The following is a 23,995-nucleotide window of genomic DNA, read 5'->3' as shown; positions in this document are numbered from 1 at the left end:
TACTTAGGAGGGAGAAAAAGAAAGCTCTTGTGTGGGCGCACTCTTATAAAAAGATTAACAATGAATTATGACAGAAACATTAAAACGTATGTTTATTAGTCAACTTTAAAATTGAAAGATATTCCCTATGTGATCCTAAATAGAGGTGTACAAATTAGAAAAATATGAGAGAGAAAAATAATTGATATAGATTATCTATATAGCCTTAGAGAGATAAAAATGTTCTGGTCTGTTGAATCACACAAAAAGGATTTTAGAAAGGTTGCAGACACAAGATAGTCTAGCAGCCATTTCACCTGACCAGTACAGATAATCTGTATTGATGAGACCAACCAAGGAGATCAGTGATAGATATTGGAGAGCCGCTTGGATTGGGTTAATACCAACTAATTAGATATTATCCCATTAAGGAATTTTATTCAAGCAAATTAAGAATGTTAAGATCAGACAACCCTGGACACTAGTAGAAATGAAAGAAAAGAGTTGGAAATAGTACGTAGTGGTGATACTGCTGTTGGTGTCCACCCTTAAAAAAGGGGAATAGTTCGTACTCTACAAAACCGGGTATTCCCAGGGAGTCTCCTCTCAAGGTACTGACCTGGCCCGACGCTGTTTCGCTTCCAAGATCGGACGAGATCGGGCATTAGCAGCGTGGTATGATAGTAGAGAGACTATCTACCAATGAGAGTGCACCTATATAGGAATAATAGGAGGATTTATAGAAAAGATAAGACCAAAAAGGTAAATACAATCGTAATGTGATCACTGCAGGTGCGCTAGAGAACAGTGTGCAGCCGGACAGTCGTACCCAAAACGGAGGGTTTCCCGTCACCTCCACCACAAGTCAATACACACAGAAAAAAAGGGTAAACTTATCTGGCGCTACTGTTAAATGGATTTCCTTTGTCATTAATCCTCCAATTTCTCAATCTTTCAAATCGTATCCACCCAAAAACAAAATGGAGTTTGGATATAGTGAAGTACAGTTTTTAATGTATATTACATTGAGTGTCACATAAAAAGGCACAATAAAATGTCACAATAAAAATCACATAAAAGCTTCACACATAACAACATAAAACAAGTGTTAGCCTTAATGCTTGTGATTTATAATGAAATTACCAGAAGTAGCGAACTGACAAAGCAGTTCAGTCACAGCATGTTAATGTGAGTCCCGGGCTCCCACCGATGTTATAGCCACGCTGGATCAGCTTATCTGGATCTCATCAATCACAGTCACGTCCGGCTGCCCAAGTTATCAATGTCCCTGCATCCAACGCGTTTCCACCCCTGCACTGGGGTCTTTTTCAAGGAGTTCCAGGATGTATGTGTGAAGCAATCCTCCCAGACTATTTAAAAGGGGAATCCCCCAATAGAAACCCTCGTTTCCCAGCTGATACTGATAAAGTGATGAAACTACATTTCCCATGATGCTTCTAGTGTCAATTATCTACACCTGTTTTCATGATGTTATTTCCTCTCCATTACATCACTTCCGCCCTGATCTCTATATAGATGGTTCTAAAATGGTATTTGGCCTCTACAAAATACACTATATTAAGCCCAGTATAATGATACATGTATTCTCTATCTCTGGACAGTGTATAAATTCTGAATTTTAAGCTATTCATTGCTCCTACAGTGCTCATTGTAATAGCCACTGCATATTATGTCCGTCGCGTCATTTCCGGTTTTGTTGCCTAGCAGCCGTTATATCGGGCCGTGATAGACTCAATAATTCCTTATATGCAGGTCAATTTATTGCTGCAGATGTTCATATTAGGGTCTGCCCGCTCGTAAATATAAATATACTACTTGTCGCCCTGGTGCGTGTCACCATGGCAACCGCACTCACCGTCCGTTACATCACTTCCGTTTTTGGTTGCCCCGGCAACCACCATACGCGATCGCGGCGGACTCAATGTCCTGAGCCGTCTTCCCTTGCTGTCACTAGATCTGTCTGACCTGTGCAGCAATAATACTTCCTATTTCCAACATAAATGTACATACCCATAATGATAATATCCCTCGTGTCTGTCATCTCAGTTTCCGTGTCAATTACCTTAATCACAATACAGTTATAAACATAATTAACCCTTCACATCTGTCCATATAGATCTTTCATAGTATAACGAGAGAGTCATATTCTTTCAGATTTCCATATGATTGCTCTTGCCAACCCATCGATTCTGATATAAATTCTCCGTCATGAACTCCATGGTGAATCTGTATTGATGTAGTCCATTCTATATCCATGTATAGGATCAGGATATATTATCTCACAGTCCAGAACTTTCATGTATAAATATCATAATATGTCCATAGCTTCAGGATACTAAAAAGGCAAAACATATTATGAATATATAAATTCAATAATCAATCTCAATATAAACATAATTAGCCTCTTATATTGTCCTCACATGGATCCTATCTATATGGTTATACGCCCACCCTTCTCGATGACAAAAAAGAAAAGAAAAATAAATATTGTGATTGGAAATCATTAATTATTTAAAAATTTGTCATGATACGGGCCCCCTTTACAGAAACCACTTTATTTCGAAGTCTTTGTTGAGTCCACCTGGTCTCAGGGTTCCCAACTCAAAAATGGTTTGCATTTCAGACTTGGCTAGCTGACTAGCCAAGTCTCTATGTCTCCAATGTCCTGCCACCCATTTCAGACCACAAAAACTTTTTATTCCTGATATATCACTACCGTGTTTCTGTCTAAAGTGTTCCGACAGAGCATGGGTCTGTAGACCGTTCTTTATATTTCGTAGATGTTCGCCTATGCGAATTTTGAGAGCCCTAGACGTTCGGCCTATGTAGAACAGTCCACAGGTACACTCTATACCATAAATCACATTATTTACATTACATGTGATGAATTCATTTATCTTAACTGTCTTCCCATTTATAACTACTTCTGTTAGTTTCCTACTATCTCCCTTTATGCTTTTACATCCTAAACAGGATCCGCATCTGAAAAAACCTCTTGTTCTCACCATATGTCCCATTTTCTTTGGTGGGCACATACTCCTTACTATTTTTGAACCTATGTTGGGTGCTTTTCTGTAAATGCATTTAGGTTTAGCTGGTATTACTTTTCCGATGATGGGATCGCCTCTCAGTATGTTCCAATGTTTCTTGAGAATCCCTTCTAGAGTTTTATACTGACTGTTGAAAGTTGTTATAAATGCCCAGTCTTGGTTGACAGTCTTAGCGGATGTTTTGGTTCTCTCGGTCAACAGATCCTCTCTGTTGAGGGTTTCTACTATATTTACAGTTTTATCCACGTTTGTTTCTCCATATCCTGAGGCCGTGAATTTGTTCTTCATCCGAGAAGCCTCTTCATTATAACTCTGAGGTTTGGAGCAGTTGCGCTTAATTCTTCTGAATTGTCCCCCAGGAATGGCACTTATCCAATTTGGGTGATGACAGCTATCTGCTCTCAAAAAAGTCCCTGAGTCAGTGGGTTTGGTGTAGCATTTTGTCTGTAGAGTATTGTTTTCCACATATATGGTTACGTCCAAAAAGTTCACAGAAGAGGTACTCTTTTCGAAAGTAAATACAATATTCAGCTCATTATGATTGAGGTATGTATAAAAGTCCATAAGTATGTCCTGCCCACCTCTCCAGATAAAAAACACATCATCGATGTATCTACGCCATGCCACCAGGTTCGCCCCAAATGGGTTATGTTTCCAAATGTGCTCGTTCTCCCAGGCACCCATGAAGATATTGGCGTAACTTGGGGCGAACCTGGGGAGACTTGGAAGTGATAGGAGAAAAGGAATATAAATTTTTATTTAATGAGGAACCCACTACTCCTGCAGTATACATCCTTCCAAAGATCCATAAAAATCCAACGAATCCCCCAGGCAGGCCTATTGTGTCGGGCATTGGTTCTGTAACATCAAACCTGTCCGAATACATAGATCACTATTTACAACCCCTTGTATTATCCAATCCATCCCACTTAAAAGACACAAGAGATATACTAAATTTTATTAATACAATCAGATGGGAGGAGGATATGATTCTGGTCACTGCGGATGTCCGATCCCTGTATACTATTATAGCACATGACAAAGGAGAAAAAGCGATAAAGTCCTTTTTAGAGAATAGTACATTGAATGAGAAATTACAGGACTTTCTTTCAGAATCGGTACATTTCATCTTGTCCAACAACTATTTTTTATTTCATGATACATTTTTCCTCCAGAAAGTCGGAACCGCCATGGGCACCAGGTTCGCCCCAAGTTACGCCAATATCTTCATGGGTGCCTGGGAGAACGAGCACATTTGGAAACATAACCCATTTGGGGCGAACCTGGTGGCATGGCGTAGATACATTGATGATGTGTTTTTTATCTGGAGAGGTGGGCAGGACATACTTATGGACTTTTATACATACCTCAATCATAATGAGCTGAATATTGTATTTACTTTCGAAAAGAGTACCTCTTCTGTGAACTTTTTGGACGTAACCATATATGTGGAAAACAATACTCTACAGACAAAATGCTACACCAAACCCACTGACTCAGGGACTTTTTTGAGAGCAGATAGCTGTCATCACCCAAATTGGATAAGTGCTATTCCTGGGGGACAATTCAGAAGAATTAAGCGCAACTGCTCCAAACCTCAGAGTTATAATGAAGAGGCTTCTCGGATGAAGAACAAATTCACGGCCTCAGGATATGGAGAAACAAACGTGGATAAAACTGTAAATATAGTAGAAACCCTCAACAGAGAGGATCTGTTGACCGAGAGAACCAAAACATCCGCTAAGACTGTCAACCAAGACTGGGCATTTATAACAACTTTCAACAGTCAGTATAAAACTCTAGAAGGGATTCTCAAGAAACATTGGAACATACTGAGAGGCGATCCCATCATCGGAAAAGTAATACCAGCTAAACCTAAATGCATTTACAGAAAAGCACCCAACATAGGTTCAAAAATAGTAAGGAGTATGTGCCCACCAAAGAAAATGGGACATATGGTGAGAACAAGAGGTTTTTTCAGATGCGGATCCTGTTTAGGATGTAAAAGAATAAAGGGAGATAGTAGGAAACTAACAGAAGTAGTTATAAATGGGAAGACAGTTAAGATAAATAAATTCATCACATGTAATGTAAAAAATGTGATTTATGGTATAGAGTGTACCTGTGGACTGTTCTACATAGGCCGAACGTCTAGGGCTCTCAAAATTCGCATAGGCGAACATCTACGAAATATAAATAACGGTCTACAGACCCATGCTCTGTCGGAACACTTTAGACAGAAACACGGTAGTGATATATCAGGAATAAAAAGTTTTTGTGGTCTGAAATGGGTGGCAGGACATTGGAGACATAGAGACTTGGCTAGTCAGCTAGCCAAGTCTGAAATGCAAACCATTTTTGAGTTGGGAACCCTGAGACCAGGTGGACTCAACAAAGACTTCGATATAAAGTGGTTTCTGTAAAGGGGGCCCGTATCATGACAAATTTTTCAATAATTCATGATTTCCAATCACAATATTTATTTTTCTTTTCTTTTTTGTCATCGAGAAGGGTGGGCGTATAACCATATAGATAGGATCCATGTGAGGACAATATAAGAGGCTAATTATGTTTATATTGAGATTGATTATTGAATTTATATATTCATAATATGTTTTGCCTTTTTAGTATCCTGAAGCTATGGACATATTATGATATTTATACATGAAAGTTCTGGACTGTGAGATAATATATCCTGATCCTATACATGGATATAGAATGGACTACATCAATACAGATTCACCATGGAGTTCATGACGGAGAATTTATATCAGAATCGATGGGTTGGCAAGAGCAATCATATGGAAATCTGAAAGAATATGACTCTCTCGTTATACTATGAAAGATCTATATGGACAGATGTGAAGGGTTAATTATGTTTATAACTGTATTGTGATTAAGGTAATTGACACGGAAACTGAGATGACAGACACGAGGGATATTATCATTATGGGTATGTACATTTATGTTGGAAATAGGAAGTATTATTGCTGCACAGGTCAGACAGATCTAGTGACAGCAAGGGAAGACGGCTCAGGACATTGAGTCCACCGCGATCGCGTATGGTGGTTGCCGGGGCAACCAAAAACGGAAGTGATGTAACGGACGGTGAGTGCGGTTGCCATGGTGACACGCACCAGGGCGACAAGTAGTATATTTATATTTACGAGCGGGCAGACCCTAATATGAACATCTGCAGCAATAAATTGACCTGCATATAAGGAATTATTGAGTCTATCACGGCCCGATATAACGGCTGCTAGGCAACAAAACCGGAAATGACGCGACGGACATAATATGCGGTGGCTATTACAATGAGCACTGTAGGAGCAATGAATAGCTTAAAATTCAGAATTTATACACTGTCCAGAGATAGAGAATACATGTATCATTATACTGGGCTTAATATAGTGTATTTTGTAGAGGCCAAATACCATTTTAGAACCATCTATATAGAGATCAGGGCGGAAGTGATGTAATGGAGAGGAAATAACATCATGAAAACAGGTGTAGATAATTGACACTAGAAGCATCATGGGAAATGTAGTTTCATCACTTTATCAGTATCAGCTGGGAAACAAGGGTTTCTATTGGGGGATGCCCCTTTTAAATAGTCTGGGAGGATTGCTTCACACATACATCCTGGAACTCCTTGAAAAAGACCCCAGTGCAGGGGTGGAAACGCGTTGGATGCAGGGACATTGATAACTTGGGCAGCCGGACGTGACTGTGATTGATGAGATCCAGATAAGCTGATCCAGCGTGGCTATAACATCGGTGGGAGCCCGGGACTCACATTAACATGCTGTGACTGAACTGCTTTGTCAGTTCGCTACTTCTGGTAATTTCATTATAAATCACAAGCATTAAGGCTAACACTTGTTTTATGTTGTTATGTGTGAAGCTTTTATGTGATTTTTATTGTGACATTTTATTGTGCCTTTTTATGTGACACTCAATGTAATATACATTAAAAACTGTACTTCACTATATCCAAACTCCATTTTGTTTTTGGGTGGATACGATTTGAAAGATTGAGAAATTGGAGGATTAATGACAAAGGAAATCCATTTAACAGTAGCGCCAGATAAGACCAAAAAGGTGTATGGATCTGCTTTCCACGTTAGGCAGGGTAAAAGGGATTGCCACACAGTGGCACCCTTAACCCTGGATCGAGGATGAGAGTCCACAGAATATTAGTAGAGATGAGGAAAGAGTAAGATATAGATAGAGAAAGAGCTAAACGATAAGTTAGAATAAATTGATTTAATCTGCAATCTGAAGGATTAATGAGTTGTAATAAACACAGAGAATCCTAGCTGTATAAATCACATATACCTTTCTGTTTTCATTAACCATTCGTGGGGGCAGTATTGCAGAGGTAATAATTATGACTGTAGTTGGAAAACGATATCCAATTATTTAGTGTACCCCACTGTTTCTCATGCTGAAAAATGGGTGTAATATTGTGAAAAAATCTAGTCTGCAAACTAGAGGATAATCTGACTATAATAGGCACAAAAATTCTAGCAGCCTGATATACAGTATAAATCAGAATGTCTAAATAAGGTATGCACTAATGACGAAAATAATAATGTAGACTCCAAAGTCATATATATGCATAAAAGGAGTAAACAATATTCCAGATGTCAGGTATGGAGACAGATGGCAGTAAATACTGCTCCAAGGAAGGTCTCGTCCTGAAATCACAAAAATTCTAACAGCAAGATGTGCAGTATAGATCAGAGTGCCTGAATAGAATAGGTACCAATAGCAAAAAAATCTAATAATAAATAATGGAGACTCCAAAGTCATATAAAATTATGAAAAGAAAGGAAATAAATGATACTCAAGATGTCAGGTATGGAGGCAAATGACAGTAAGTACTGCTCCAAGGAAGGTCTGATCATGAAGTCCGTGGAAGGTATGGAGACAGATGACAGTAGGTACTGCTCCAAGGAAGGTCTGGTCGTGAAGTCCGTGGAAAACGCGTTTCGCCCGTCGGGGCTTGTTCACTTCCGGGATCTCACTGTAGAAATAGCAGATGGGGTTTAAAAACCCTGCTGATAGAGGTCGCAGCCAATGAGGTATGAGTGGGGGCGGGAATATGAATAAATTAGGCGTGACGTCGAATGTGCGGCGTGTCCTGACCAATTGGCGCAGACGGTGCGTCGGTGTGTGGGCGGGGAGAGGCGTTCTGTAGTAAAGGTATCCGGATGTCCGTCAATCCAGGGATTAGGGGAAGATCAGCTGAGTGGAGACTGGCCATCTTAGAAGAGGGATTGCCCTTATGTCTCTTTCGATAATGACTGTTGCATATAATGTTTTCAATAAAATATTAATTCTTGAGGGTCCGATTATTGCTGAATGGGGAATGAAAATGCTGTGCTGCGGACAGGGGGTTGCCGGCTGGAAGCTACTACCATAGGAGACGGAGGAGTTACTTATTGGTGATTAGGGGCGAATGCAAAGCGCCTCTGCCAGTAAAAACATAACTATATATAAATAGGAGGAAACTATAGATTATTGTCAGGGGAGTGTGTCCTTGTAATACCTGAATGTTATCCGATAACAGGAAGGAGATCACGGGATAGGATGCCGTGGGCGCCATTTTGGAAAAGGGAAAACAGCCCTTATAATGGGAATAGGGGCTGAATTATTGTTGGGGGCGGAGGAGTTATTCCCTGGTACTTAGGGCTAATGCAAGGCGTCTCGGCCAATGAAGAGGGAGGATATTCTTGACCAAAATTAGGTGGGTGTGTTGTGTAGTGCTTGGATATTGTCGGATGACATGAACATGGTCACGGGGTGCCGGATGACATGAACAGGGTCACGGGGTAGGATGCCATGGGCGCCATTTTGGAAAGGGGAATGACAGCCGTTGTTGTGAGGGCAAGGATGACGGTGATAAGTGATGTGAAGGCTGGAAAACACGGTTGCAAAACACTTTCATCTACAACACAAAGGATCCACCAAGGAACTAAAAGTCTTTGGTTTAGATCGTATCTACCTGGGTATTCGAGGAGGTAACATAACCAAAGAACTATATAAGAAAGAGAGCGAATGGATCTTTCGCCTCGGGAGCCTTAGACCACTCGGGTTGAATGAAAATATAAATTATGGTGTGTTCTTGTAACATTGCTTCAAATCCTACTACCAAGTTCTCCCTACATACTTCATCACCAATATCCACTCCTCCTAACTTTTCTTTTCACTCGCCTGTCTCTGTTTCTCTTCACACAACGAGTATCAGTGTGATGATCAGCCCCACAGAGAGATCACAAATCCCAGAACAATCAATTACTCACCAACACCTCCTACACCATCTATTGTACTCACCTATATTCTCACCTCACCATTTTTCCTTTTCCACTCAAAATTTGACTAACTTCTTTTCAAATATGTGATTTCTTACACCTCATGAACTCATCTATTATATCCAATTGCCTTACGATATTTCATCAATAATCCACTATTTGCTTTCCTACACCTCCTTTTTCACAGTCACCCCACTACTAATACGAACTATTCTAATTTCACCCATCAACCAGGCATATTCTAATATTCATTATCCTCCATTTTATTACTTTTTATTTCTTATTTTCTGTACCCCCATATTCTTGAACTCCCAATGTCCTATATTTTACTATTTATACATCTAAATTTTTATCATCTATTTCATTTTCTACTCCCATCTCATTCACCTCATAAACCCCATTTTTCCTCATTCTCACATTCCAGCCTTCACATCACTTATCACTAATTGTTTTCCAATATAATTCACACTTTCTCCAAACACCGTCATCCTTGCCCTCACAACAACGGCTGTCATTCCCCTTTCCAAAATGGCGCCCATGGCATCCTACCCCGTGACCCTGTTCATGTCATCCGGCACCCCGTGACCATGTTCATGTCATCCGACAATATCCAAGCACTACACAACACACCCACCTAATTTTGGTCAAGAATATCCTCTCTCTTCATTGGCCGAGACGCCTTGCATTAGCCCTAAGTACCAGGGAATAACTCCTCCGCCCCCAACAATAATTCAGCCCCTATTCCCATTATAAGGGCTGTTTTCCCTTTTCCAAAATGGCGCCCACGGCATCCTATCCCGTGATCTCCTTCCTGTTATCGGATAACATTCAGGTATTACAAGGACACACTCCCCTGACAATAATCTATAGTTTCCTCCTATTTATATATAGTTATGTTTTTACTGGCAGAGGCGCTTTGCATTCGCCCCTAATCACCAATAAGTAACTCCTCCGTCTCCTATGGTAGTAGCTTCCAGCCGGCAACCCCCTGTCCGCAGCACAGCATTTTCATTCCCCATTCAGCAATAATCGGACCCTCAATAATTAATATTTTATTGAAAACATTATATGCAACAGTCATTATCGAAAGAGACATAAGGGCAATCCCTCTTCTAAGATGGCCAGTCTCCACTCAGCTGATCTTCCCCTAATCCCTGGATTGACGGACATCCGGATACCTTTACTACAGAACGCCTCTCCCCGCCCACACACCGACGCACCGTCTGCGCCAATTGGTCAAGACACGCCGCACATTCGACGTCACGCCGAATTTATTCATACTCCCGCCCCCACTCATACCTCATTGGCTGCGACCTCTATCAGCAGGGTTTTTAAACCCCATCTGCTATTTCTACAGTGAGATCCCGGAAGTGAACAAGCCCCGACGGGCGAAACGCGTTTTCCACGGACTTCACGACCAGACCTTCCTTGGAGCAGTACCTACTGTCATCTGTCTCCATACCTTCCACGGACTTCATGATCAGACCTTCCTTGGAGCAGTACTTACTGTCATTTGCCTCCATACCTGACATCTTGAGTATCATTTATTTCCTTTCTTTTCATAATTTTATATGACTTTGGAGTCTCCATTATTTATTATTATATTTTTTTGCTATTGGTACCTATTCTATTCAGGCACTCTGATCTATACTGCACATCTTGCTGTTAGAATTTTTGTGATTTCAGGACGAGACCTTCCTTGGAGCAGTATTTACTGCCATCTGTCTCCATACCTGACATCTGGAATATTGTTTACTCCTTTTATGCATATATATGACTTTGGAGTCTACATTATTATTTTCGTCATTAGTGCATACCTTATTTAGACATTCTGATTTATACTGTATATCAGGCTGCTAGAATTTTTGTGCCTATTATAGTCAGATTATCCTCTAGTTTGCAGACTAGATATTTTCACAATATTACACCCATTTTTCAGCATGAGAAACAGTGGGGTACACTAAATAATTGGATATCGTTTTCCAACTACAGTCATAATTATTACCTCTGCAATACTGCCCCCACGAATGGTTAATGAAAACAGAAAGGTATATGTGATTTATACAGCTAGGATTCTCTGTGTTTATTACAGCTCATTAATCCTTCAGATTGCAGATTAAATCAATTTATTCTAACTTATCGTTTAGCTCTTTCTCTATCTATATCTTACTCTTTCCTCATCTCTACTAATATTCTGTGGACTCTCATCCTCGATCCAGGGTTAAGGGTGCCACTGTGTGGCAATCCCTTTTACCCTGCCTAACGTGGAAAGCAGATCCATACACCTTTTTGGTCTTATCTTTTCTATAAATCCTCCTATTATTCCTATATAGGTGCACTCTCATTGGTAGATAGTCTCTCTACTATCATACCACGCTGCTAATGCCCGATCTCGTCCGATCTTGGAAGCGAAACAGCGTCGGGCCAGGTCAGTACCTTGAGAGGAGACTCCCTGGGAATACCCGGTTTTGTAGAGTACGAACTATTCCCCTTTTTTAAGGGTGGACACCAACAGCAGTATCACCACTACGTACTATTTCCAACTCTTTTCTTTCATTTCTACTAGTGTCCAGGGTTGTCTGATCTTAACATTCTTAATTTGCTTGAATAAAATTCCTTAACGGGATAATATCTAATTAATTGGTATTAACCCAATCCAAGCGGCTCTCCAATATCTATCACTGATCTCCTTGGTTGGTCTCATCAATACAGATTATCTGTACTGGTCAGGTGAAATGGCTGCTAGACTATCTTGTGTCTGCAACCTTTCTAAAATCCTTTTTGTGTGATTCAACAGACCAGAACATTTTTATCTCTCTAAGGCTATATAGATAATCTATATCAATTATTTTTCTCTCTCATATTTTTCTAATTTGTACACCTCTATTTAGGATCACATAGGGAATATCTTTCAATTTTAAAGTTGACTAATAAACATACGTTTTAATGTTTCTGTCATAATTCATTGTTAATCTTTTTATAAGAGTGCGCCCACACAAGAGCTTTCTTTTTCTCCCTCCTAAGCACGACCCATTGCTGCTGGGTCTGAGCTCCCTCCCTCTGCAGTCACCATCTCACAGCAGCAGCCTGGAGGTTACCTCACATACCTCACACATGAGAGCAAAGGTACACACACTGTGACATCACACCTGTAGCCCACCCCTATATCTGCTAAGTACTCCCCGTCACTATGCCCTGTCACCCTCATCCTGCTCTCTAACTGCCTGTCTGTGTACTGGCCTTCACCCCTCTCACACCATCACCATCCCTCACAAACTACCACAGAGACTATGGCCCTCATTCCGAGTTGATCGCTCGCAAGGCGAAATTTAGCAGAGTTGCTCACGCTAAGCCGCCGCCTACTGGGAGTGTATCTTAGCTTCTTAAAATTGCGAACGATGTATTCGCAATATTGCGATTACAAACTTCTTAGCAGTTTCAGAGTAGCTTCAGACTTACTCGGCATCTGCGATCAGTTCAGTGCTTGTCGTTCCTGGTTTGACGTCATAAACACACCCAGCGTTCGCCCAGACACTCCCCCGTTTCTCCGGCCACTCCTGCGTTTTTTCCGGAAACGGTAGCGTTTTTATCCACACGCCCCTAAAACGCCGTGTTTCCGCCCAGTAACACCCATTTCCTGTCAATCACACTACGATCGCCGGAGCGAAGAAAAAGCCGTGAGTAAAAATACTATCTTCATTGTAAAATTACTTGGCGCAGTCGCAGTGCGAATATTGCGCATGCGTACTAAGCGGAATTTCACTGCGATGCGATGAAAATTACCGAGCGAACGACTCGGAATGAGGGCCTATGTGCACTGATATCTGCCCCTCCACCACCTGCAGCGCCCCTGGACCCCTCCCCATCCCCCGCAAACCCCCGCACCTGCCCCTCCACCACCCGTGGCACCCCCACCCACTGCGCCTTCGGACCCCCTACCCCACCTGCAGTGTCTTCCAAACCCCTCCCCCATCTGCAGCAGCCCCTCCCCCATCCGCCACACCCCGCATCTGGCTCTCCCCAGCCCGCTGCACCTTTGGATCCCCTACCCCACCCACGCAGCAGGCCCTTCCCAATCCGCATCGCCTACACCATTCGCAACAGCACCGCACCCGCCACTCCCCCACCCACGTTACCCTCGCATCCACCCCTCCCCCACCCACCGCGCCCCCTGGATACCTCCCCCATCCACTGCACACCCGCACCCACCCCTTCCCCATCTGCAGCGCCTTCGGAACCCCTCCTCCATCCGCAACAGCCCTGCAGCTGCCATCCCCCACCTGTGACACCCCTGCTCCTACCCCACTCACAGCGCCTTCATACCCCCTCCCCATCCGCGGTCCCCACTCTCCAAACCCCTTCCTGTTGCAAGGGACTACGCCCCCTTCACCATCGGACACCCTATCATTGTGCAATATTCAAACACTAACAAAACTAGGAATGCAGGTAATACTCCATATATTGAACCCCAGAAAGGCGTGCAGGGGTTAAGGGGGCGTAGCCCCTTCCGACGGTGTGAAGAGCGCCCGTAGGGCGCGATGAAGCATCTAGTATATATATATATGTATGTATGTATGTGTGTGTGTATATATATATATATATATATATATAGTTATATTTCCTTCCCCACCTGTGGCTCAGGTGTGTGCGGCAAAGGAACAGAGGCGGCACTCCAAGGTCTTAGCAAACGTTTGTATTCAAATCATGGTGCAAACAAGGCAATCGTGTTCATAAAAAAACAAAACAAAACATGGCAGGCTTACGACGTTTCAAGGCATTAAGCCTTTTCCTCAGGTAAGTATACCCATGTGCGGTGAGAATATACAGAGTGAAAAAGAACCAAAACCGAAGTGTGAATCACTCACCTATTTAAGAGATGTGCAGGAGCAGGTGTTCCCGGCGTTTGAGTGCGGGACTTCCGGGTGCATCACGTGGCCGGCGCATAGGTGACGCGTCCGTTGCCAAGCAACGGTTGCGCTGACAGGCGCCGGGAGAACCGGTCAAGGTGCTGTGGAGAGCTAAAAACAGTGAACATCGAGCATGTACAACACATGCATATGACACCCAAAGGAAGGCGACTAGTGTATAAAAGTGCATGACATTTAAAACTTAAATAGAGGTTAAAAAAGTTACTTATCATCAGCTGAAGAATAGTCAGTGTAAAGAGAGAAGCCCAAATGGTTACCATGGCAACATATAAGACAAATCATATAGCATCTGAAAAATAAATCAGTTATTGGACTAACGGGGTTACTGGGTAAATGAACTGGATTGCAAATCTGTCACTTCACGGCATCACGGGGAGAGGGAGGGGGGGGGTTTGTTGGGGGGGGGGGGGGGGAGAATAAGAGAAGGGGAAGGGGAAGCGGGGGGGGAGAGGAAAGGCATAAACAAGGGAAGGGGAGGGAACAAAATCTGGACCAGGACCGTCAAATCTGTTGGCAAGTATTAGAGGAATACATTCCAAGTTAATTTTTCATTTAGTCCATTCGGTGACACGGTATCCAGTAAAAAAATCCATTTGGATTCACATTTGGATAATGCTGTGTGACGGTCGCCTCCTCTCACTGGGCTCGGAATGGGATCGATGATTTTATACCGCAGGCTGGATAGCGGATGGCCCTGTTGTTTGAAGTGGCGTGCGAGCGGTTGGTCCACTGGTTTGCCATCAAGCGATGCTTTGATGGCCGATCGGTGTAACGCCATCCTGTCACGGAGGTTTCTGATGGTCTGTCCCACATATGATAAGACGCATGGGCATATGATGGTATACACAATGAATGATGTCGTACACGTGAGCATGTGTTTAATTTCATATTGCTGACCAGTATGTGGGTTATTGAAACTGTGACCGGTTTCTAGATATTTACATGTGGTACAAGAGGCACACCGGTAGCACCCTGGTTTTTTAACTTGTATAGAAGAGGCATGTGGAATTGAGGTGATGTTGGTTTTCACCAGAAGGTCTCTGAGATTGGGTCCCCTCTTGTAGCTGGGCATAAGAGAGGTGCCTTTGAAACAAGGCAATTCTTTATCGCCCGTCACAATGGGCCACAGGCCTTTAGTGGCGCGTGGGATGACTTTACTGGCTGTCGAAAAACGAGTGACAAATGGGATACGAGATTGCAACGGTTGTTGTGGTGTTTTGTATAGCAATTGTTCTCTAGGGATTTTAAGTACTTCGTCCCTAGAGCGCATGAGGTCCCGTAATTTGTAGCCTCTATGGGCGAATTTGTGGATCATGTGATCCAACGTCGTGACTAGAGTGGCTCGGTCACTAGAGATGCGTGCTGCCCTGAGCATTTGTGATCTGGGTAATCCACGTATTAATACAGAAGGATGACAGCTACTGTGATGCAGAAGCGTGTTACGGTCTGTGGGTTTTGAAAACAATTTGGTGTGAATGCGGTTGTCTTTAATCTCAATGGTAACGTCCAGGTAATTAATGCTTGTGGTGCTCGTCAGATACGTAAAATTGATAAGTGAATCAGCTGTGTTAATGTGTTCTATGAGGGTGATTAATTATTTTTCAGTGCCAGACCAAAGGATCAGCAAGTCGTCTATATACCGTGTATATAGCACCATTTTCTTCACTATCTCAGTGGATGAAAAAAAGAATTCGACTTCTCGCTGAAACATATATACGTTGGCTAACGATGGGGCCACTGAGGACCCCATCGCACACCCGGTGGTTTGAATGAAGTACTGACCGTTATGCATGAAATAATTTTGTGTTAAAGTTTTGGACAACAGTGAAAGGAACAAAGGAATAGGAATGGCATCAAAATGGTGTCGGAACAAGAACAGTTCCATGGTTGCTAGGCCGCTGTCGTGAGGAATCACTGTGTAAAGATTTTTGACGTCTAGGGTGCATAACAACATGTTGGTCGGTACTGTTTTGATGGAATTCAATTTGTTAAGGAGTTGTGTGGTATCTTTAAGAAACGTAGGTTGTTCCATGATATATGGCTGGATCAGCTGGTCGAGAAACTGTGAGATTGGCTGAAGGAGTGACCCCCTGGCTGAAATAATTGGTCGGGGTGGAGGGTCCACTGGATTTTTATGAAGTTTGGGGATTGTGTACAACACAGGAGTGATAGGGAAATTGGTGATTAATGAGTTGTAGATTCTTTTATCTAAATGTCCTGCTTGATGAGCTTCCAAAAGGACGTTATCCAGGTCACGCTTGAATCCCACCGTGGGGTTATGGGGGAGCTGCTGATAGGTGGTTCGGTCTTGAAGAAGCTGGTCAATGTTGGAAATGTATTGTATGGAATAAATATATAATATACACATACATGGTCCAAACAGAACGGCACTGGAGGCAATTTGTGAAAGTAAAAAGCTTGTGTGTGTATATATGTATGTATGTATGTGTGTGTATGTGTATGTATATATATATATATATATATATATATATATATATATATGTATGTGTGTGTGTATATATATATATATATATATATATATATTGGGGGGTCTCTGCACTCTCACTTCATATAAATAAATGGTGGGGTGCCAATCAGAGTCCTATCCCTAGGGGATGGGGCCCATAGTACAACATACAGTATCTCCACTATGTGGAAAGACAGCACTCTCCAAATTGAAAATCAAAAAAGTGAATATTTATTTCAAGTTTTATCTCACAGTTTTCCAGGTAATGTCCAACGTTTCGGTCCTCACCGGGACCTTTATCAAGGTTATACAGCAAAAGAACATCCATACAGCAGTGCAGCAGGAGCCAAAAGTTGAGTAGGGAAACTGGAGCGCTGTATGTATGGAGATACTGTATGTTATATATATGTATAATATGTATATATAATGTAGAGAGTAGTCGGCGGCACTCAAGCAGGCTGTTTCAGTAGTATGAAGAAAAGTGTCCTTTTATTGCCTACATATTTCGGGGAAACTCCCCGTCCTCAGGGCCAGACAACCATGTTAACCAACACACAAAGCATTTATACAGTACACATACAAAGACATTAGTGCTCTAACTGTGCTCACCTGTCCACACGGCGCGGCCGCCCGCCAGCATGCACAGCTCACATCCGCGTCGCAGGGTCATGACGGCACGACGCACCATGCGGCAGGGAGGTTTCCATAGTGATCATCAAAACAACATCCACCGGCTCAGTCAGAACTTCGAAGCCTGCGTGAAACCAAAATTACAAAAAGACAATACATTTAAAATATACATAAAACAACGTAATAGTGCATCTGTATGTTTAGCAACTATTAATAACCACCTACATAGCGGTTTTAATCAACATGATAATCCTTATAATTGGCTATTTCTAAATGGCAAAGCCAAGTAATTATTACTGTATGAGGGAATATATATATATATATATATATATATGTAAATAACAACCCTGTCCTGGAGGATAAGTATATATACTAAAGTCGTACATGAGTACAAAGCTAGAAGTACTTTATTAAAAACAATGCAATCCTAAGTTTTCGTTAAGACCACCAGGGGACAGTGTGCCCAAGCTAAATATCCACCTAGACTCTTTCTGCAAGAGCAGTCGGTCCCTGTTGCCACCCCTCAAAGTAGGGGGAGTATGGTCAATGAGGATGGCTATAATACTTGTCACCCCATGCTTTGCCACCAGACAGTGGCAAGCAAAAGGTTGGTCACAAGCATTTGAAAAAGGCTCCTGCCCAGTGGCCGCCTCTGTCTCAGAGGGGATCGTTAGGCAGCGACGACTGCCATGTGCCGGCACACTGCGGCACCGGCGCATGCGTGGTTCCGTCCCGATCGCTGCGCTGCGACAAACTGCAGCGAGCGATAGGGTCGGAATGACCCCCATAGTCAGTATCGCAAGCACAGTCAATATGTGCTTGCGATACGGACCTAGCCCCTGTCGCATAGTGAGATTAGGGGTTAGCCCGAATCTCACCGTGTGTATCACTTTTACATTATAGTGTTGTATCTTTTATGAATTAGGTGTTTGCAGCCCAGAGACTCTGTAGAGGAATGGATAAAAATGTACAAAACTCCATTTGAGTTGCCCCCACTTTCAGAAGACTGCCTGTACCTGAACGTCTTCACCCCAACCGACAGAGCCAGGAATTCTCCACTGCCGGTACGTACAGTATTGTGATATAACCGGTTGCCCCAGAGGTATCTCGATGCTGCCTTTCAGTTCTCTTACATCTAGCCACATTTCAGGGGGGTAATCAGATGAACCTTTCCTGTTATCTTTGTATTTTGTCAATATTAACGGAGAGATTTATGAAATCTTAGATGACAAGTAGTGAAGTTGCCCATAGCGACCAATCATCTTATTATTGTCATTTTGCAATCTGTTTTAGAAAAATGACAGAAGTTGATTGGATGCCATAAACAACTTCTCCATTTTGTCTCTCTCCAAGATTTGATAAATCTCTACCTAAGTGGTGAATGTATGCAATATTCTTGTTGTAAGACATTACCCGTTTTCTTTTATGGTGTGATTAAGACCGCTTGATAAGCGCAACATTCTTTCCGGGTCCGGCAGAGCGGTGTTTCCTCCCAAGCAGTTGTTGCTGTATAGCAGTCAGGTGTTGTTCCTCTGCTGTCTGGCACCAGTCTTCTGATCCTGGTTCGCTGGCATCTACTGATGTGGCTGTGTGGCATCTCACTGTCCTAAATATTTGGGAGCAGATGCAGCTTATCTATAATGGAGTGGTGGAGTAATACATTACAGCATACTTGCCAATAATCCCACATACTGCGGGAGACTCCTGGTTCAGCGTAGAGTCTCCTGCTGTCCCAGAAAGTTAATTATAACCCAGGATTCCCCACTGCCCCATTGGAATTCCGGACAGCGCATGCACAAATCTGGATGTGACGAGGGTGGGGTCTGAACGCGTGACGTTGGTATACTTACAGTATTAGACAGCTACCACAGATTGTGTGGGTAGCGATGGCCGCCTCACCCAGCAGAACCGACTCTGGAGTCCGAGCCTGGGAGAAAGCATATCCACTTCCCACTCTCTGTCTGTACTTAGCCTCTGCACCTCACAGACATTCCACCAAGTCACTGTCATACTTGCCTACCCACCCAGAACAGCCGCGAGGCTTCCGAAAATCGGGTGCCACTCCCACCCTCCCTGAAAAGTGGGCAAGTCTCGCTCATCCCCACACACCCCATTGGCCACCCACTTACAGAGTGCAGGTGGGTGGTCCAAGGGGAACCGATAATGTGATTTGTGCTGAATTGCATCATCGTACTGTACAATGCTCTTTGTAGCAGCGGCGTGGCCACGGTGAAGCGACTGTGAACACCACGCCCCCTGTGCTGCCTCTTGAACTGAGCCACACCCACAACATTCTCCCATGCTGGATCAAGTCCGCCCCACCCCCAGCAGCACAGAGCTGGCTGCCCTCTCCCACAGGGAGAAGCAGGAATTTCGGCAACCCTGGGTACTGTCTTACAGCCAGTCCTGTTGAATCAAGACTTGCATGGGGTTTTTGAAAGAGAGAAGAAATAAAAATCTCTCATGGTGGTGACAGCAAGGCTTGGCTCTGACTTTCTTCTGATCAGGGTCAGCAACTGAAATCTTGGGGCCTAGTACACTAATGTTTTTGGGGCCCCCATCCCTCCCCGGTAGGTACAGGTCAGTTGGCAATTGGCTCATCCCCCATCTCTGTCCAGCCTCACCCCTTGTTCTCTACCTTCACACCTCACCCAAATCGCTCCAGCCTCATCTTCGCCTGTGCCTCTCTAGCTCCATCCCTGTGTCTCTAGCCTCACCCCCCCATGTCTCTCCATCTCCAGCCAAGCACTCATTTCACCTTTGTCTCTCATCCTCTCCCCCCGACCCTTACTATGTTTCTCAGCCTCCTCATCCCCCCTCCCCGTTTCTCTCAGCCTCCCCTGTCTCTCTCCCCACTTCTCAGCTCCCCCATGTCTCTCAGCAACACCCCCATGTCTCACAGCCTCCCCATCCCCATGTTTCTTCTCAGTCTCCCCATCTGCCCCCTTGTACATCTCAGCCTGCCCCTGTGTCTCTCATTACTTTCAGTCTCCCCCTGTGTCTCTTAACCTCCTCCTGTCTCTCAGTCTGGCAATGTGTTCTCAGCCCCCCCGTGTCTTTCAGCCACACACTTACCTCCTGCTGCTCCATGCTCAGTTCTCGGACAGACTGGCGGCTCGGTCAGCTTGTCGGCTGTGCTGTCCCAGCGCAACATCATGGCGTCACGAGCGTGAGTCAGCCCAAAATAAACTTTTTATTTTGCTACTGTTGTCCACCGGTGGCCAGCTGGCTCTTCTGCTAATAACCGTGGCACCCACAGGAAAGGGGATACAGGACACAGGAGATTCCTGAGGGTCTGGGGCCTCTCGGAATCTTGGGGCCCAGTACAAGTATTCCCTTTGTCCCCCCCTATTGTCGGGCCTGCTTCTGATAGTAGAGAGATAAACTACCAATCAGCTCCTAAATGACAATTTTTCAAACACAGCCTGTAATACAGTTAGGGGCTGATCTGCTGGTACTTTGGGGCAGATGTATTAACCCGCAGAAGGCATAAGGAAGTGATAAACCAGTGATATGTGCAAGTTGATAAACACACCAGCCAATCAGATCCTAACTGTTAATTTACACATTGGAGCTAATTGGCTGGTGCCTTTATCACCTTGCAACATATCACTGGTTTATCACTTCCTTATGCCTTCTCCAGGTTAATACATCTGCCCCTTTATCTCTCGCCACTTAATCACTTTCCAAGGCTTAGTATAGCTCCCCTCTTAGTCAGCCATGAATTCATCATGACAGGTACATTCTTGGAACCATACGTCATTAAAGCTTTAACATTAAAAATAATCAGTATAACGTACAATTGTTCTATTTACTGAGTGGCAATAAATACGCCCATAGGTGGAGCTAGACACACCCTTTGGGTGGAGCGAGACATGCCCTCTTAAAGGGGCAACACATTCTATTACCAAGTTCCAACTATAATCTCCCTGAAACTACTTTTCAAAAGTTACCAAGTATGTATTACAGATAATGTGGTGGAGTGTGTCTGGGAGGGGGGACAACAACAACTTACTGTATATGCATATTACACTCCATGTTTATATACATTTACGGAAGTGTAATATAATAATAGTGCAGATTTTTATCCTTTGCAGCATATTAAGATCATTTCTCATGATCAGTTCTACCTTAAGGCTAGACGTGTGATGTCACTATAATTACAGATTATATGGGAATTGTTGCAGCTGTTTATAAAGTATAATTGGGCCCATACACTCTTCTGCTTTACCCAGGTGATGGTCTTCATACACGGCGGAGGATTAATGACCGGATTAGCCAGCATGTATGATGGGTCTGCGCTCAGCTCCTATGAAGATGTCGTATTTGTGTCTATACAGTACAGGCTGGGAATCCTGGGCTTCCTCGGGTACAATTACCATCATTGTGTTGTATGCTACATCATGCAGCAGTACTTTAATATTGAATTGTGATTGTGAGGGTAGATATTTCTCTATGCACTGCAGTCAGCCTCCTCGGCGTCGGTATTCCGACCGGATCCCTTTATGGTATCTGCCCTTTGCTTAAAATGCTTCATCCCAACTTAGACATGGCACACTGTCAGGATGGCCAAGAATATCAAACCAAACTTAAACCAAACATCTTGAACCCCAGGGCAAGCCCAAAGAATAAAGCTAAAAGTCACACCCAGAGCCTGGCATTTAGGATAATTAGTGGAAGGACTAGTAGCAACTATCCTGGTAAGAGCAACAGGAGTACGGAAAGATCTCTGAAAGATAAAATAATGAAGTTGTTGACATTGGAAACACGGGGATCTTTACCAGAGATGTCCCAAGCCAAGTTCTGAGGCCAGTGATCATCTTGGAGAAAACCTAAATCAGTCTCCCATTTACGCATAAGAGAAACCATCCTGACTGCTTTCAAATTCTCTCCTCCAGGATTATGTAGAACCGGGAGTTGAGAGGTCATGGTACTGTGATTCGTGGCCCAGTCTCCCACTGAGTAGTGGCACAATTTGTGACAGGGGGGTCCTAGTGGTGGGGTATCAGGTCTTTAGGTCATCAGCAATTAGGTCGACACTCATTAGGTCGACCAGTATTGGTCAACAGGCATTAGGTCGACATGGCAAAGGTCAACACATGAAAAGGTCGACATGCATTTAAATTATTATTATTTTTTTACTTTTACATACTTTGCGATCCACGTGGACTACTATTGGACTACTATTGGGAATAGTAACCTGTGCCGAGCCGGCGGTAGCTAAGCAAGGCACATGGTGCACTAATTGGGGTTCCCGTCACTTTACAAAGAAAACGACACCAAAAATATATAAAAAAACCTCATGTCAACCTTTGTCCATGTCGACCTTTTCCATGTTGCCCCCCTAATGACCGTGTCGACTTATTTCAGGTGTCGACCTAGTCACTGTTGACCAATAGTGGTCGACCTAATGACTGTCGACCTAGTTACTGTCAACCCTATGATCCACACCCGTGTTTGAGATCCAAGAGGCTGGACTACTATCATGGAATGCAATTGAGTGTATTTATGAATGCTTCAGTACTAACACTATACATAGGGCAACTCATTGTAAGTTTTGTGGTCTCACAATGCCACACGTCTTCTATTTGTCCATCTGCGCTTGTAAATATACTGTGTCATTCTGTGTGTCAGCACAGGGGACGGCCAATTACACGGCAATTATGGACTACTCGACCAAGTTGCCGCCCTCCAGTGGATACAGGAAAACATTGCAGATTTCGGGGGTGACCCTCAGTCTGTCACTATATTCGGTGAATCAGCCGGTGGAGCAAGCGTCTCAGCTCATGTGAGTCCTATCTATTATACAGTATATTAAATGGGGCTCCTTGGTAAAGATCGGTAAAAAGAAAAATAATAACGTTTAAAAGTTGCGTTAAAGAAACATTGCAAATTACATCATCAAATTAAATCTTTGTTTTTTTTTAACAATGTTATTGTATGAAATGCATTGGGGCGACTGCAGCATGAGCACTGCGCCAGTTTGCCTAGTGTAAATTGCGTGAATTTTCTTGCTGCATCTTCACAAAGTACTGATTTCAGAGTTGGCCGCAGATGTGGACCTATTGCGTGCTCCGAAATAAGTCTCTGTCTGTATTCAGAGGTTACCGCCGCAGTCTGTCTGCTTACTAAAATAGCGCACCATCGCTATCTGCGCACCAGTCTTAATCGCATGTAATTACATATGCTAAGCTACAGCGCAAAATCCATCCACAAATCGCAAGAACCTGCCACAAAAGTGCAAATTACATCATCATTTGGATTTTTTTAGTATTATGTTTTAAATGTAAATACTAGTATTTAGAAAATCCACATCGTGATTGTTGATATATATATATATATAGGAAATGTTTGTTATACAAGAAGAAGTGTTTGCTATATAGGAAGTGCTTCTGCAGCCATTGTTCTGCATGACTTGCAGCTAGTAAAGTTATACTTCTGCAGTTCTCCAGAGTCCTGTGGTGATTTGCACACAAACCACTTTACAGTAATAACAATGGCCCTCATTCCGAGTTGTTCACTCGCAAGCTGCTTTTAGCAGCTTTGCACACGCTAAGCCGCCGCCTACTGGGAGTGAATCTTAGCATAGTAAAATTGCGAACG

The 23,995-nt window shown here is 43.2% G+C and overlaps 1 protein-coding gene and 2 pseudogenes across 5 annotated transcripts in view; 2 read left to right on the top strand and 1 right to left on the bottom strand.

Annotated features, from left to right (window-relative positions):
* Positions 1–23,995, top strand: part of LOC134969577 (fatty acyl-CoA hydrolase precursor, medium chain-like) — a 131,164-nt gene that overhangs the window by 59,431 nt on the left and 47,738 nt on the right. For 4 of the 5 annotated variants that reach the window (XM_063945623.1, XM_063945622.1, XM_063945626.1 and 1 more), the window contains 3 exons: positions 18,318–18,456; positions 21,628–21,761; positions 23,027–23,180. In XM_063945623.1, the coding sequence (XP_063801693.1) occupies positions 18,318–18,456; positions 21,628–21,761; positions 23,027–23,180 (427 nt within the window). The remainder of the gene's footprint in view (positions 1–18,317; positions 18,457–21,627; positions 21,762–23,026; positions 23,181–23,995) is intronic. The other variant, XM_063945624.1, reaches the window with a different exon arrangement.
* On the bottom strand, positions 550–668 carry LOC134970559 (5S ribosomal RNA; annotated as a pseudogene).
* On the top strand, positions 11,726–11,844 carry LOC134970546 (5S ribosomal RNA; annotated as a pseudogene).

This window comes from Pseudophryne corroboree, chromosome 11 (assembly GCF_028390025.1).
Source record: "Pseudophryne corroboree isolate aPseCor3 chromosome 11, aPseCor3.hap2, whole genome shotgun sequence".
NCBI classification, from domain to species: domain Eukaryota; kingdom Metazoa; phylum Chordata; class Amphibia; order Anura; family Myobatrachidae; genus Pseudophryne; species Pseudophryne corroboree.
This window is presented reverse-complemented; position numbering and strand designations above follow the sequence as displayed.